The 17526-nt window shown below is 36.4% G+C and overlaps 1 protein-coding gene across 3 annotated transcripts; it reads right to left on the bottom strand.

The window, feature by feature from the left end:
- Positions 1–8297: 8297 nt before the first annotated feature.
- On the bottom strand, positions 8298–15802 carry LOC145163459 (disease resistance protein RUN1-like). 3 transcript variants are annotated; one of them, XM_079082301.1, is made up of 8 exons: positions 15634–15802; positions 14048–14597; positions 12185–13319; positions 11769–12092; positions 10786–11688; positions 10069–10699; positions 9173–9243; positions 8298–8639 (listed from the first exon to the last, which is right to left on the bottom strand). In XM_079082301.1, the coding sequence occupies exons 2-8, from the start codon at positions 14332–14334 to the stop codon at positions 8592–8594; spliced, it is 3399 nt and encodes a 1132-aa protein (XP_078938427.1). In that variant the 5' UTR covers positions 14335–14597; positions 15634–15802; the 3' UTR covers positions 8298–8591. The 3 variants fall into 3 exon arrangements, with proteins under 3 accessions (XP_078938427.1, XP_078938430.1, XP_078938435.1); XM_079082304.1 differs by having other exon boundaries at positions 12185–13313; XM_079082309.1 differs by lacking the exon at positions 14048–14597 and having other exon boundaries at positions 12185–13313.
- Positions 15803–17526: the final 1724 nt, after the last annotated feature.

Below are 17526 nucleotides of genomic sequence, written 5' to 3'. Positions count from 1 at the left end.
TGCATCTCCAAAGCTACTTTGTTGCTTCCTAACATGGTTGGATGTAGGGATGAGAATTTGGCCCGAAAACCCGAACCGAACTGAATTAGGCCCGAATAAGCAATTCGATTCGGTTTTTGGGTATTTATATGAGGCTTATTCGTTTTTCGGGTTATTCGGTTCGGTTTACCCGAATAAGCGCTTATTCGGGCCGAAAGGACCGAACCGAATTTGAAAAGTCACAATTTTTATTTTCCGATTCAGCATGTTTGCAAAATTTTAGCCAACTTTGAAGTGTCATAACGTCTTCGTTATTTGTCCGATTAGTCTGATTTTTTTCCAGCTTGTAGTTCACAATTTATACTACAACTTACATTATTTAAAATGAAAGAGTTGGGGGAGCTTAAACACTTCTTGGGGCTAGAAGTTGATCGCACGAAGGAAGGGTTATTCCTCTGCCAACAAAAGTATACAAGAGATATACTTCAAAAGTTTTACATGTTGGACTGTAATCCGGTATCAACACCAATAGATCCAAATGCCAAGATATGTGCACATGAAGGAAAAGAGTTGGACGATGGAACAATGTATCGACAAATAGTGGGTAGCCTTATCTACCTAACTTTATCTCGGCCTGGCATCGCTTATGCAGTTGGAGTTATGAGTCGATACATGCAAAGCCCGAAGAAACCTCATTTGGATGCGGCCCGACGGATCTTGAGATATGTCAAAGGTACAATTGACTATGGTCTCTTGTATAAAAGAGGGGAAGACTGCAAATTAGTTCACAATTTATACTACAGCTTACATTATTTAAATGAGTTATTTGGTTGTATATTCAGTGAGATACAGACCCCTAAACATGGGGTATTGAAGATGAGTTTTTCTGTTGCAGCATGTTTGCAAACTTTTAGCCAACTTTAAAGTGCCATAACGTCTTCGTTATTTGTCCGATTAGCCAGATTTTTTTTCGTGCTTGTAGTTCACAATTTAAAATACATTTTACACTATTTAAATGCATTATTTGGTTGTATATTCAGTGAGATAAAAGCCTCTAAACATGGGGTATTAAAGCTGAGTTTTTTTGTTTCAGCATGTTTGCAAATTTTTAGCCAACTTTGAAGTGTCATAACGTCTTCGTTATTTGTCCGATTAGCCCAATTTTTTTCCCATCTTCTAGTTCACAATTTAAACTACAGTTTACACTATATAAATGCATTATTTGGTTGTATATTCAATGAGATACAAGAACCTAAATAAGGGGTATTAAAGCTGTTCTTTTTACCAAAAAAAAAATACTAACATTTACTTTATTATAATAGATCGTACATATGTTCGAGATGTTTTGACCCCGCAAAAGAAGATTTCAAAATTTTAGAGCTATGGTTGGATTTCTCGAGAAATTCAAGGTGAAAACCGACATAATATCGACATCAACAAAACCAATGACACATCGTTTTTTTGGAGAAATATATGATGTGTACAAACACAAATTCTAACTCTTTTTGCACATTTGAAACAATTATATATAAATTGTATTATTTTTAATTAACAAATTTGTTTCTTTAAAATATTTGTTATGAAATCATAAACTACAAAAATCATACAAAATACAATATTTATAATCACATTGTAAATGTTATTTGGGTTATATAATCATAATACTTTTTATCCGGTTCTTTTCGGTTATAATACATTCTTAATCATCTTGTACATGTTATTCGGGTTATTCGGGCCGGAACCGAACCGAACCGAATAATACCCGAACCGAACCGAACCCGTATTGCTTATTTGGTTTGATTTTCGGTTCATACAATTACCCTTATTCGGTTCTCGGGTTATTCGGGTTCGGGTCGGTTCGGTTCCGGCCCGAATAACATCCCTAGTTGGATGTCATCCGTTGCTCAAGGATCAGCACCAATTCATCCAGGCACCATGTTGAAGAAGCATAATTCTTAGACAACACAATAATAGAAGCCCGAGATGCCTTAATCGCACTCTCTTGTTCCAGTTTCAGATTCTATGCAATGGACCATGGACTTGTACGCTTATATGCATGATTGGATTCATTTTCAAGTTATATTTAAGTGTTTTCTCTATTGATAGTATTGCAAGAGTGAAAAAGTTATTGGAGCTGTCATTTGGAGTTGTTTGACAGATATAGTTTATTGGAGCTGCTTGAAGTTTTGGGTGCCATTTCTATTGTAGTTTTAGGTTGCTGATTGTGTCCCTCTGCTTCTTCATATGCTCTAAGTAAGTGGTGTTGTGGATATTTCATGAAGATTACTAGCTTTGATGTGGATATTATTACTTTAAATTGGTGACTCAATTCAATTTAGAGTTTTCAAATAGTGTATCCTTTCATTGATTCATGTCGCTTTTTGGCCAAGTTGAATTGGTTTATTGTCTCCAATGATATAGTTTTGGCTAATTGCTTTTTAGCCATGTTGCATCTTCTTTCATCATTTGGGTGTTGCTTCTTAGTTTTTGTTTTTGGTGCCATTTTGTTGTATTCAATTTAGGTTGGTTACTATAATTGTTTCATATGAGATAATTAAAGCCTCTACTACTTGTATCTCCAATATGGATACTAAAAGCAAGGTTACTAATACAAGTGTGAATGATAATTATGGCCAATTAAATGACTTCAATAGTAATCAAGATGTTGGTAAGGAGACGAACAGTTTTTTTAGTTCAAATGAGGTGGAATCAGGCACAGGGTTAAGTGATGTTCAAGTTGTTAAGGACAACGAGGACATGGGAAAAAACACAAAATGAGAGTGGTGCATAAAGATCACTGATAACTTGATGTAGATGATTTATTTTCAGCCTCAAATGACCATATTTTGGAGTCTAACTTTGTTGGAAAAATACTAGTGATAACTTAATATGATATCAAGATGAGCTGGAAAATGAAAATAAATGAGAATATCATATTCTTTTGGCAACAACAAAGAGTAACAATAAATATACAGAGGATAGTAAAGCGAAAATGTATAAATTAATATGTCCTATCTCGTGTGTTGTGTTCTAGCCTCCAAAGCTACAGTGCCTCCAAAGCCTCCAAAGCTACAGTGATGAAGGATGTACAAATGGTGGCTTCCATGTGTATAAATAGAGGCTTCATCTTCAGTTGTGAAGCATCACAAACACAGAGAAAGAGATAGTATAACACTTAGTGTGAGAGTGTTAGTGAGAGGGTTGGTTTTTTTTAATAGTTGAGTGTGAGAGTTGCTCCTCCTATTGTAATTCTATTTTAGTGTTTAATAGAAGAGTTTTCCAACCCCAACAACTGGTATCAGAGCCCCGTTTGGTGTCCAGGGAATTCTTTATGAATTTCTCTGTTTTTTAGCCAATTTTTTTTTGTCTCAAAATCCATTTTTGAGTACACCGTTGGAAAGGGCTTGTTTCAAGGATTCCGAAAATATATTTTTCGTAATTTTTTGACCACGGGAAGACCTCCAAAACGCCGGTGAAAGTTGGTCAAAACTCGCCGGAAAAACCAGGTGGCCGGAGAAGGAGTGACGTCACCAGTGACGTCATCATTGACCATAATTTTAGAAAGTTGCCGTTTAGCCCCTGAAGTTCCAGAAAGTTGCACACAGGTCCCTCTGTATCTGAAAAACAATAGTTCGGTCCCTATTGTTCTGAAAATAGCTGTTTTCGTCCCTGGAGTTCTGAAAAGTTTCAGAAAGGTCCCTGGTTCGCAGAAACGTTTCAGATTGGCCCCTGTAAGTTCCGAAAATTACAGTTTACCTCTTATTGTTCTGAAAAGTTACAAATTAACACATAACTTTTCAAGTAAGTATATTTTGACCCCGAAAAATTCTACCCCACCATTTTTGACACTCCCGAGTCCAACCGTGAGCTCGGTTTTATCTAATTTTTCCTCGAAATATTTGTAAAATAAATTTGCAATTATTTTCGATGGAATCTACAAGTACGATTACGATGGTTCGACTTACGCCCACAAATTACAACATGTGGAAGCCAAGGATGGAAGATTTTCTTAATCTAAAAGATTTAGCAGAGCCTATAGAAAAGCAAGTCGTTAAACCCGACACAAAAACAGAAAAAGTTTGGACGAGAATAAATAGGAAAACAGTGGCATAATTCGACAGTGGATCGACCATAGTGTTTTTCATCATGTCTCTCAAGAGACAGATGCGTACAAACTTTGGGAGAAGCTCGAGAATATGTATCAAGAAAAGACAGCACGCAACAAGACCTTACTGATGAGGCGCCTTGTAAACCACAAGTTACGAAGTGGTATGTCCATAACCGAGCATACGAGTCAGTTCCAGGATCTCGTAAATCAGCTCGGTGCTGCTGATTGGGTTCTCAAAGATGAGGAACAAACCATATTGCTCTTGAGTTCTCTACCGGATAATTGGGAGACGCTTGTTGTTACTCTCAGCAATTTTGCCCCTGGTGGTAAAGTGACAATGGAGATGGTCACAGACGCCCTAATGAACGAGGAAGGCAGAAGGAAAGAAGCTGGTACAGAGTAGTCTTTTGCCCTCGTGTCAGAAAACAAAGAAAGAGGCAGAGGCAGAACTGGAGATCGAGGTCGAGGTAGAGGTGGTGGCAGACATGGTCAAAGTAGAGGAAGATCCCAAGATCGTGGGAAATCAAGAGACCAAGGGAAATCGCGAGAGCGAGGTAAATCTTCAAATACATGGTTCGAAGGCTATTGCAATCATTGTAATTATTATGGCCACAAAAGGAATGATTGTCGAAGGTTCTTACGAGAGTAGCCCGAGACAAGCCAGAATTCAAGCAGGGAGAATAGTGAAACCATGGTCACCATAACACAAGACGTTGCCCTTGTTACATACGAGGAGGAAACATGCCTACATGTTGGAACTCATAATGATGAGTGGGTGATTGATAGCGTTGCGTCATATCATTCGACTCCAAACCGGGATTTATTCACTACTTATATACCCCCGTGAAGATGGGAAACACTAGTTTCTCAAGCATTGCTGGTATCAGTGATGTGCATTTAAAGACCAATGTTGGATGTACATTGGTGCTGAAAGATGTTCGACATGTCCCAGAGCTGAGAATGAATCTTATCTCAGTTGGAGCTCTTGATGTTCAAGGATATGATAATCAATTCAAAAATGGCACCTGGAAGTTGTTAAAAGGTGCTATGGTTGTTGCAAGGGGACATCTTGATGGTACTCCTTATAAAAGTCATGCAAAGCTACTTCAGCCAAGTCTCATTGCTGTTGAAGAAGGGACATCACCAAACTTGTGGCATAGAAGACTAGGCCACATGAGCGAGAAGGGATTGACGACTCTTGCAAAGAAGGAGTCCATTTCAATGGAAAAAGATGTTGCCCTGGATCCTTGTGAATACTGCCTATTTGGGAAACAACACAAAGTTTCCTTTAGTTCCACAAGAAAGAACCGCTCTAAGTTGCTGAGCCTTGTCCACTCCGACATATGTGGACCCATTGAAGTAGAATCTCTTGGTGGAAGCCGTTATTTTGTGACATTCATTGACGATGCATCATGAAAGGTATGGGCATAGTGTCTGAGGACGAAGGACCAAGTTTTGGACCGCTTTAAAGCTTTTCATGCAATGGTGGAAAGACAAACATGCAAGCAGTTGAAATTTCTCAGATCAGATAATGGAGCCGAGTACTATTCCCGTGAGTTCTCTACATACTACATGGAACATGGTATCAGACATGAAAAGACTGTCCCACGAACCCCACACAACAATGGTGTAGCAGAACGGATGAATCGCACCATTGTTGAGAAAGTTCGATGCATGCTTAGCATGACTAAACTCCCAAAGTCATTCTGGGGTGAAGTTGTATTGACAGCTTGCTATCTAATAAACAGGTCGCCTTCCGTTCCACTGAATTTTGAAGTTGCGGAGAAGATATGGACAGGTAAAGACATATCATATTCTCACTTAAGAGTATTTGGGTGCAAGACATTCGCACATGTATCAAGTGAATTGCGGAAGAAGTTGGACCTCGAATCCACTCCATGCATCTTTATTGGATATGGAGATGAAGAGTTTGGGTACAGGCTATGGGACCCAGAACTAAAGAAGGTTATTCGAAGTAGAGATGTGGTTTTCTATGAAAACCAGTATTATGATTTCAAGGCATCGGTTAACAAGCAACAAAGCTCCAAAGTTTCAGATATAATCTCTGAAAATAAAGATGATGTTTCCACTGACGAAGAGGATGAAGAAGTTGATGATGCAAATCAAGAAGGTGTTGAGCAGGGGGAGCTTCCACCCCTGGATATATCAGATCCATTGTCAGAAGTTGAAAATGAAGGAAATCAAGTTCGACGATCCGAATGAGTTCGTGCTCCATCAAGAAGATATCTGACTTCAAACTACATCCTTCTTATCAGCGAGGGGGAGCCAGAGAGCTTTCAAGAAGCTCAATCTCATATTGACAAAGCAAACTGGCAGAAGGCCATGGAAGAAGAAATGAATTCTTTGCAAAAGAATCAAACATATGAATTGGTGAAACTCCCCAAAGGAAAGAAATCCTTGAAAAAGAAGTGGGTTTTCAAGTTGAAGAAAGACGGAAAGGGAAATACTATGAAGTATAAGACAAGACTCGTTGTCAAAGGTTTCCAACAAAAAGAAGGAATCGACTTTGATGAAATTTTTTCGCCGGTTGTGAAGATGATGTCTATTCGAGTTGTACTTGGATTAGTTTCCAGTCTAGATCTTGAACTTGAGCAGATGGATGTGAAAACAACCTTTCTCCATGGTGATCTGGATGAAGAAATATACATGGAGCAACCTGATGGTTTTAAAGTCCCAAAGAAAGAGCATCTTGTTTGCAAATTAAAGAAGAGCCTGCATGGTCTTAAGCAAGCCCCAAGGCAGTTGTACAAGAAGTTTGATTCATTTATGATGAATCACGAGTACAAGAGAACAGTTGTAGACCACTATGTCTATCTGAAGAAGTTTCCAGATGGGAAATTTGTCATCCTTTTGCTCTATGTGGATGATATGTTGATAGTGGGCCAAGATGCAACGATGATCAACAACTTGAAGAAGGATTTGTCTAAATTCTTTGATATGAAAGACTTAGGCCCAACACAACAGATACTGGGCATGAAAATTATCCGTGATAGAAAATCAAAAAAATTGTTCTTATCACAGGAGGAGTATGTTGAACGTGTGATCAAAAGGTTCAACATGGAAAGTGCCAAGCCCGTTGGAACACCCTTGGCTAATCACTTCAAGTTGAGTAAGAAAAATTGTCCCTCTTCTGAGAAAGAAAAAGAAGAGATGAAAGCAGTCCCTTATTCCTCAGCCGTAGGAAGTCTTATGTATACGATGGTATGTACAAGACCAAATATTGCTCATGCTGTTGGTGTTGTGAGTAGATATCTAGCTAATCCGGGAAAGCAACACTGGGAAGCAGTCAAGTGGATACTTCGATACTTGAAGGGTAGTTCAAAATTATGTTTGTGTTACGGGGGAGCAAAGCTAATCGTGGAAGGTTATACAGATGCCAATATGGCAGGAGATCTTGATAGTAGGAAATCTACATCAAGTTGCATTTTCACTTTGGTAGGGGAGCTATCTCGTGGCAATCCAAGTTACAGAAGTGTGTCGCACTGTCAACTACAGAAGTCGAGTATATAGCTGCTGTTGAAGCTGGGAAAGAGCTTATATGGATGAAACTGTTTCTTCAAGAATTAGGCTTTCCACAAGAAGAGTACATCATTCATTGCGATAGCCAGAGTGCTATGGACCTAAGTATGAACTCGATGTACCATTCCCGCACAAAACATATTGATATCCGTTATCACCGGCTTAGAGAAGCAATTAAGGGACGAGAATTGAAGTTGTTAAAGATCAACACCAACAACAATCCTGCAGACATGTTGACAAAGGTGGTGACACAAGAGAAACACAAACTATGTGGTGACAGAGTTGGGATGAGGATTGTTGGACGGAGACTGGAGGGGGAGATTTAATGTGTTTCAGCCTCCAAAGCTACAGTGCCTCCAAAGCCTCCAAAGCTACAGCGATGAAGGTTGTATAAATGGTGGTTGCCATGTGTATAAATAGAGGCTTCATCTTCAGTTGTGAAGCATCCCAAACATAGAGAAAGAGATAGTATAACACTTAGTGTGAGAGTGTTAGTGAGATGTAATAGTTGAGTGTGAGAGTTGCTCCTCCTATTATAATTCTATTTTAGTGTTTAATAGAAGAGTTTTCCAACCCTAACTTCGTGATGTGAAGAAAAAGGAGAGACCTAAAAGTATTGCTTCTAAAAAAACAAATAATACGAGAATTCTCATCTTTCAGAATCGGAGTGTTAAAATATTAAGGTGTAGCAAGCGACTTTTACATAGTACCCAAATAAGTTATAGAATCCTATCAAGGATTTGAGATTTTGAGTTCATAGACACGATTGACATTTTAGATAAGGCAATGATTGAGACCCAGATTTTAGTTCAAATTATGAGGAAGTAGCACACAATTCGAAAAGTGTTTAATTTTGATAACTATACAATTCCAAATGTGTTAAATTTTGCACATGACTGAGTTTGCAATAACATTAGGCTAACCAAGATTTCAGTTCAAATTATGAGGAAGTAGCATCTCCTTCTCAATTCATTTCATCTGAAGGATGAGACCGTGAAGATTCCCCCTTACCCTACATAGAAAGGAAAAGTAAGAAAAAAATTTATATGTTATATATTATACAAGATACAATACAAAATGCTACGAAAACAGATAGTTACTTGGAAGCGTATATATTATGTTACATTTTCTTGATTCAACATAAAATTAATGACTCCTAGTGATACATCTCTTCCAAACTCTTGAAGTAATTTATGCACTCTCAACATCCTTCTTATTCTCTTTACTCTGGTTATGATTAACATAGAATTTGCCCAAGAACATCTACTGAACATGATGAATCTATGAATTTGACTCAAATGCATATCAAGTACAGGGAATGGTGAGAATTTGATCCTAGATTTTGACCCATTGTATCTAGACATGGTATGAACAGAAAATGATTCAAAATTTTAATGTTGCCATTTTCAAACGTTCATTGCAAGGTTATAACTCCTCTTATTTTATTACATCCTAAACGAATCCAGAACTTTGATTCCTAATATTTGGTTGCGTATGCCTTTTGTTCACATGAAGAGTGAAAAGTTCGGGTGTCAAAAGGTATACCTCATTTGCACGACCAATTATGCCAGGATTTCTTGGGGAGAAAGCTCTGAACCAACCTTTTTCCTTTGGTGCTGAAAACAGATAAAAAGTGATATGTTAATCATTATTCACAAACAATCCACTTGGACATAGTTGTAGTACATATTGGGTAATAATAAGCTCCCACATAGAGTAAAGAGAATAAGAAGGAAATTCACAACCAGAAACAAGTTACTACTAATGAATGTTTTATATGTGATCCAACATATCAAAAAAGCCTTGATCAATTGAGTGTGCTGATAAGCTCCCACATAGATTAAAGAGAATAAGCAAGAAATTAATCACAACCAAAAACCACTAACTGATATATATATATATATATATATATATATATATATATATATATATATATATATATATATATTAGGGTTTTCCTATTCTTTCCAGAGGAAGGGCTTCTCCATTAGTTTTTCCTACTACAATTTTCTTAGCTAACAATCTTCTAGAAAATGAAAATCTTAAATACTCCTCAGGGTAGGGTAAAATGGATGCCAGCACACCATACCAAGCCAAAAACAAAGAGAGTGCAGTGCTTCACCCATAACGGAATTCCTGGACCTCCTGCTTTAGACTAGATGGAATCAATGCTTGGGTCTATTTATTTTAAAAATTAAAAGTACAACTTTTATTTTTTATACTTTATAAAAACAAAATCTTATGTTATAGGTCAATAAAATCAATAGTAAATGAGTGGATTTGGGTCATATGATCCAATTGTTTAAAAGATTTAAGTTATGATCATGTGTTAAAATTAATGGGTCATTATCCATCGATATAAAGAAAGTGGGTGATGGGTCAGGTAGGTCATTATACATAAGACACGAAAATAAAAAATATTTAATAAAAATCACATCTACCTTGAAAGTTGGGGCCGTCCGTAACGAATTTACGATGATATGGATACAATACAATGCCACATGAAAAAAACTGCCGGTTTCTTAGAACGAATTGTCCTGTAGTAGTTTGAAAAGGAGAGAGATCTCCACCAATTATGTGATTCCATGACTTGTAATAACCCAACACATCTTCTTCTTCATCCATCTTCTCTCCATCATCATACACAAGACTCACCCCACACTCCTTTGTAACTTGATCATCTTGATCCGTAACAGTAATAGTAACATGGTCACCAGCCTCCATCTCATTCATCCCAAACATCCAATGACTTAACAACACCCAACACTTTGGATCTACACGATCTCTTTCCAAGATACGTTCGTATATCCACGTGCGATTCTTTGTTATATTACTAATTGTCATCATTGGCCTCCAAGGGAACTGGCCATATGGAACAGGAAAAGAATCATCGGGGGGTTTCAATGTGTCAGCAGAGAAGCAGAAGTTGAGTCCTGTAAGGAGCTTGTTTGGAGATGATGATGATGGGATGGTAAATGATATTGATGGCCCCATGCTTCTATGCCTAAACCAACTCGGCATCTGCTCCGCCTCATACCTTGTGCTGAATATTCCAAATTCATAAACCATCATCTGCCAAATACAACCACCTTAATCAATAACCATAAGAAGTATATTATACATATTCACATAGAGACAAACAATTAACTAAAATAAACCTGGGTTCCAGATTCCTGAGAATTAGCTCCCAACTGCCTTTCGGTAAGGAAGTCTAAATTACTCCAGCCCAAGCTACGTAATAACTTTTCCTCAACACATACCATTGGTTGGATTTTCACAATGCCTTCAATTTCATATGACAAACCTGGATAAACCAACCACGCCCGCCCTGGTGATAGCTCTAGTGGGGACATCTTTGGATCAAATACGACTTTGCCTAAAGGATACCCATTAGCAGAAAAGAGCAACATGCTTAGTGTATGTGGAGGATGCTCAACTGACTTTAATTTTATACAATTCTCCATACTAAGTATCTCAAGCATAGGAAGGGTTCTCACACAACTGGGCATGGAATTTATAGGATTGCCATCTAAATATAATTCCTTTAACATGGATAGGCAACTCAAGTCCATGGGAAAGGATTTAGTGGACAAATTACTATTTGCTAGTGACAAACTTACTAAAGACCTCGGTAAATAAACTGTAAACAACTTCAAATCACTTGGTATAGCACCCACAAAAGCAGAGGAAGAGGTTCTTGTATTTATGTCAACGTTGTTAGCCTTGCACAATTTCAGTGAATCCATATCCCTATTATGGATTCGAGATCCACCAGGACTACAACCATCTAGCAACATTGTTTTAACGTTCTTCAACATGCCTATGTTTGTTGGAAGTTTTTCAAGCTTCTTGCAATAGCTCAAATCGATGAACACAAGTTCAACACAATGCTCAATTGATTCACAAACCTCGAGCAAACTAACGCAATTTCTAACTATTAACCTCTCAAGAGCAGGAAATTGGTCAAAATCACCAAGACTACGAAGTTGTTTACAGAAACTTAAATTAAGAATCTTCAGTGATCCAAGCAACCTTTTCTCTTTTAAGCACGATTCATCCAACTGCGGAAATGGAAATAAGTTACAACAGTAGAGAATTTCATCATTGCAAGATGGATGAATAATAAATGAAGATAAGTTACCTTTTGCCTCTTCTCAAGCCGCTGTGGATTGTTATAACAACCAATAAATGATTCAATATTGCTATATGACACGTCAAGAGCAACCAAATTCATCATCGGTAAGTCTAAAGGTATTGACTTTAAACGAAATCCATGAATACACAAGCCTCTTAATTCCTCTGGAAAGTTTGCATAAGACCCATTCATGTGCACATAATTGAGTTGTAGTAGCATCAAATTATCCATGTTACTTAATGCATCAGTTTTCAACTCATACGATACACCCAACTTCTCTTTCTCAAGCATGCGCATGTCAAGGGTAAGGCCTAGTAGATTTCCCTTACCCTGATAAGAAACATAATGAAAAAAATAAATAAATTAGGCAATACAAAATATAATGGACATACACATTACTAAAAGCATGGACGGCCTCTTACCTTTTTTTGTTTCAACACTTTGAATGACTCCTTATGGCACCATAATCGACTTCGCTTCCATGGCTTGTCAATTGATTCTTGACGTACTTCAAATCTTCCCATCTCTTGAACCAACTGATGCATCTCCAATTCATTATTCCATCCTATACTAAGAAAACATCTGTCAATGAGATTCGTGATCCCGGATCTTGTGTTTATATCACATGCCTCTAATATTGTTTCGGTAACATCTCTATCTATTCCAACAAAAAAACAAGCAATATGCTTAAACAACTCCTTATCATTTTCGTATGGCAAGGAGTCGAAGCTCATTTTCAAGACATTATTTATAGGGGAACTAATTTCTTTCTTTAACCCTTCGATGCACCCTTCCCAATAAGCTACATCTCGATTATACAAAGACTTTCCCAAAACTTCAAGAGCCAATGGATGTCCTTCACAATACTTAACAAGCTTATCAGACACCTCTTCATATCCCGCCTTGGGTTGATTGCACGTGAATGCATGGGACCACAAAAGTTGTTGTGATGCAAAATCATCTAAGCCTCGAAGCAAATGTCTTTCATGTTTGGGTTTAATGTTTGTTTTAAATAAAGAACAACTCTCAGTCAACCAACTGTCCTTTGTTGTAATTATAACTTTGCTTCCGGGATGAAAGCCTTTGCTTCCAAGTAATGCATCCAACTGAACATGAGTACTGATATCATCAAGAACTAGAAACACCCTTTTACGGGCTAATGCATTCTCTATCTTTGCGGTGTATACTGAAACATCATGAACTTTAATTGAACTTGTTTTTGAAATGTCCTTACAGAGTTGTTCTTGTAAATCAAGCAACCCATTAAACTTTCCATCACATTTCCTAGTGATATTTTCAATATAGCTGCTTGTGTTGAATTCATGAGAATATAGCCCATAGACATATTTTGCTAAAGATGTCTTCCCGATCCCACCTATACCATAAATAGTAAGTACGTCTACCGTATGTGAGGATCCATCTTTCAACCATGAAGTTACAAAGTTAATATGATTTTCCATCCCAATAAGTTGTGGTCGAACGCTCCTTACGTGTAAATGTAATCTACGGTGGATATCCTTCACAATTTCTTCAATAAACTGTGTCTCGGACCTGAAACTTGATTATATAAGAACTTCAAAACACAATCTACAAAACTAATGAACCAGACTGGGAGACTTAATTTATTTAAAGATCCAAACTAAGATTATATCATAGCTTTAAATTACTAATTTAGTTCTCACATCAAAACCATATTGTAGTTTGCATCAATCTCAACAAAATGCTATGAAATACAAGATTTCGCTAATGGATGGTCATAAATAATTGTTTATAATATGACCAAAGCAACCAACGAAATACAAGATTTCACTAATAGGCCACCAAACTTCACGATGTTTCTACAAGACCATCAAACTTAACCATCAATGTGGTTTTACATGGATTTGAACAAAATGCAATAACATAGTTATAGGTTATCTTTTACTACATACAACTAAAAGCAGTTATTTATCATATAAGATACTATGATTTGAAGGTAGTATGGTATAATTTTTAGTAAAGGCATAGCAAACCCATCAAACTTTGGTTTTTAAATAAAAATCATGTAAAAATCATGGAGAAGGTTCATCTAAATGCACTAGCTTATGATAAAATACAAAACGCATAACAAACATGTAAAAGTTATCAGAATGGCTAATCCATCTATATGAACTGGTTTATGAGATCACATATTTGAAAACTTATTCTCAATTATGTGCATCATCTATATTATCCTTATACATCAGATATATGTCTATTTGATGATTTATGCATAGGGAGATGAATAAGGGTACGAAAGTGGTCACCTGCCATTTATATCATTCCCTTTTAAATCAGCAACTTGTGTAAGCGATTTATTCCATCTGTCGATCTTTTGAGCCCATTGACTTCTTTTATTTGCATCTGTCTCAGCCTCCATTGTCTGTTTATGCTTAGCCATTGCATCTCCAAAGCTACTTTGTTGCTTCCTCACATGCGTGGGCTCCACATGATAAAATATTGGGATGACAATATGATTGGATGTCATACACTGCTCAAGGATCAACACCAATTCATCGAGGCACCATGTTGAAGTAGCGTAATTCTTAGACATCACAATAATAGAAGCCCGAGACGCCTTAATTGCACTCTCCAGTTCTGGTTTAAGATCTTCCCCTGTTTCAATCTCTTCATCATCCAAGAAGGTATTGATACCAGCATCAATGAGGGCCTTATGAAGGTGATCAGTGAAACTATGACGAGTGTCAACACCTCTAAAACTTAAAAATACATCATATCTATAACCATCAGTTGATGAATTATGACCATGAGTTGATGAAGTAGGAACACGAGCTGATGAAGAAGATGAAGATGCTTCTGGAAGTTCAGATAAAACAACCATTATGAGTTATGGCACCCTTCCCACGATTTTGTTTATTTATTTAAAGTTTCTCCTTATATACAGGGTGTATCTTAGTAAGTTCTGAAACTCCTCCACATGTTATGGGTTATGAAAGTTGGTTTCACCGGCTTTCCTAACATGTTTTTCAATGTAGGGATCTAGTACATAATGCCTCTACATAAATTCGAAAATATTAATATATACTGTATGCAACTTAAACCTCATCAAACAATTTGAAAGTCAATGATAATAGAACCCTCGGAATCCTCGAAAATAAACTTTATAGTGATTAGATTACAACACATATGAACTCTAAATGTGTAAATATGGCACTTTTTATTCCCAAACTTCAAGTTTCGAGTAGATTTGGAGCTATATAGTACAGAGTGTGTGTTTTAACCCTTCTTTTGGATTTGATTAACTCACATAAACATGCCTGCTATTGTATAAATAAAATCCATTTGATGCTCACTTAAACAAATCAACACCAAATACCATTCTGTAAACAACTAGTACAAGATTCACTGTTAGCCCTCATAAGAGAAATTGCAATACACAGAGGAAATTTCAAGCTTGCACTGCATATCAACAAACAATTAAAAGATTTAAACAAAAAAGGAGTACGTTTCTTGACAAGGATGTTTATAGATCCACTAAATTAGCAACAAAAATCTTTTCAACTTTGAAATTCTGTTTCACTTGATCTAGTATTAGCATGTATCTAAAGAATTTCGATTTTTATTCTTGGGCTTGATCCAAATGATATGCTTTTGAAACTAACAAGCCATGCCTTGTCTAAGGTTTCAATTTTAAACAAGGTTTCAATTTTAAACTCTCCAGAATTAATTGAGCAACAGTAATTGAAATACACAAATTCAATCATCTGTTAACAAAAAAAAAATGATTATGGTATAATTTATGATTAATAACATGAAATTGTCTAACAACATGTGAAACTAAACTAAAAGAATGTCCCTTCATAGTTAACTACCGACATGAAGACAAGCAGACCTGATGCAGCGATGTTAGAGAACGAACAAGCAGTGACGAGTCTGAGAATGTTGACGACTGAAAATTACAGAGTTTTGTCTGCAGGGCAATGTCAAGTGGACGAGGAAGGAAGGGAGACTGCAAAATAGGATAAGATGGTGTGGTTCTCCTTTGCCTTCTCAATCGACGGTTTTCTCTTTTTATTATTTTCTAAAGATAAGGATAATTTTAAGAAAATTGATGGTTTTCAATACGAGAATGTAGTGGTTTCTTTTACTGATTCAGGGTTTTGCTTTTTTTATTTTTAATTTTTTTTTTAATTACTAATATTTAGCCATTTATAATGTTTTCTGAATAGTATACATAATAATCATAATTTTGTGGACTAATTACAATGGCTCCTGATTTATCCACGGGATTTTCAAATCCATCCACAAAAAAAAAAAAAAAAAAAAAAAGAGTTTATGGACAAATATAGCCTCAGGCCTTGATTTAATTTTTAGGTATTTAATTAAGAAACAAAAAGCCCATGTTTAGAAACTCTAAGAAACACAGACGGCGTTATTTCTTCAACCAGCGTTCCTTCCCTCGGCAACGTTACTTCAGCCAACGCTTTTTCATCAGGCGCTGCTGCTTCACCGACTTCTTCTTCAGCCCACTCTCAAACGATCTTTAGTTAAATTTAATTGTTATCTTTCATCTCCAAGCAATTAAACCATTCTTAACTTTATGTTCATTCACATTTTACGTAACTTCATGAGAGTGCATGACACATTAATAATTTAATATTCACTTTGATTTTTATATCAAGCCATGTTCAATATTTAATTGATTACCATGGCAAGCCATGTTACATCTTCCTGTGAACAGAAACTAGAACTTTTAATTGAGAAAATTAGGACAATCATATGTAGGAATAATTATCAACTGAGCTACAAGTTAAAATGCTAAATCGATTCTTGAATGAGCAAATTAATTATATGTTAAAATGATAAATGTATTCTTGAATAAACAAATGGGTTATATGTTTGAATAATTAAACCCATTAAGTAAACTGCAACAGTGCTTTTTTGACACCCCACCAAAACCATTAAGGAGAGCAAAATCCCACTTGAGAACAAGATAAGATAAGATGTTACATCTTGCAAGACTTCCTCAGTAGTGGAGAAAATGACACCCCACCAAAACCTTCTCTGAGTTTCGTATATACACCTGGGTAAGCTGAGATAAGAGTATTACCAGTGGATCATAAATTTTCAAGATTTCCAGTAAGCAGTAGAACTATCAGAAATTTCCAAACAAAATATTTAGGATTTACCATACCTCCACTAAATAGCCCCGAAAAATAACTAGTGTTGCATGTACAACAGTATAGTATTTTGCAAATTTGTTACCAATCCAATGTATTTTCAAAAAACTATATTTATCACAACATATATAGTAAAACAAGTTCTGGTTTTTGGGCCCGCCTAACTTTTAACTAAAATGAGGTTTTATGCCCTGCGTATTACGGTGAATGTATTAATTAATCTCATATTTTGGACTGAATGAATTAATACAATAGGTTGGTATAAGATTAGTAGTGTAATTTACATATTTAGGAGGATATTTAATTTCTCTTTAAGGATAAAATCACAAGGATGACCATATTTACCTACTTGAGACAAGATTCCATGCATATCATTTACTTCATTCAATTTTAAAATGGTAGCCATGCTTCTTTCTTTACCACAATGGATTTCAAGGAGATCCCACCTGAACATATTCATCAGACTAAATAGCTTTTGACCTTTTCTACATTCACATAGCACCAAGGAGAATGTATTGCTTTTCCTTTTAAAATTCTCTGTGGGCCCAGATGTTTGCTTTTGAATCAGTTGACATAACCTCCCACCATATGCATCCTAGAACACG

This window comes from Lactuca virosa, chromosome 1 (genome assembly GCF_052849685.1).
Source record: "Lactuca virosa cultivar CGN04683 chromosome 1, Lactuca_virosa_CGN04683_v6, whole genome shotgun sequence".
NCBI lineage: Eukaryota > Viridiplantae > Streptophyta > Magnoliopsida > Asterales > Asteraceae > Lactuca > Lactuca virosa.
Note: the sequence above shows the minus strand (reverse complement) of the source record. Positions and strands in the feature narration are given on the sequence as shown.

Excerpts from the sequence above, each read along its gene's own strand:
- LOC145163459 (XM_079082301.1), bottom strand. The coding sequence starts at position 14,334 with ATGTCTAAGAATTACGCTACTTCAACATGGTGCCTCGATGAATTGGTG. Across the intron at positions 13,320-14,047 it reads GGGAATGATATAAATGGCAG|TTTCAGGTCCGAGACACAGT; the intron begins GTGACCACTTTC and ends TATATAATCAAG. Across the intron at positions 11,689-11,768 it reads GGCTTGAGAAGAGGCAAAAG|TTGGATGAATCGTGCTTAAA; the intron begins GTAACTTATCTT and ends CCATTTCCGCAG.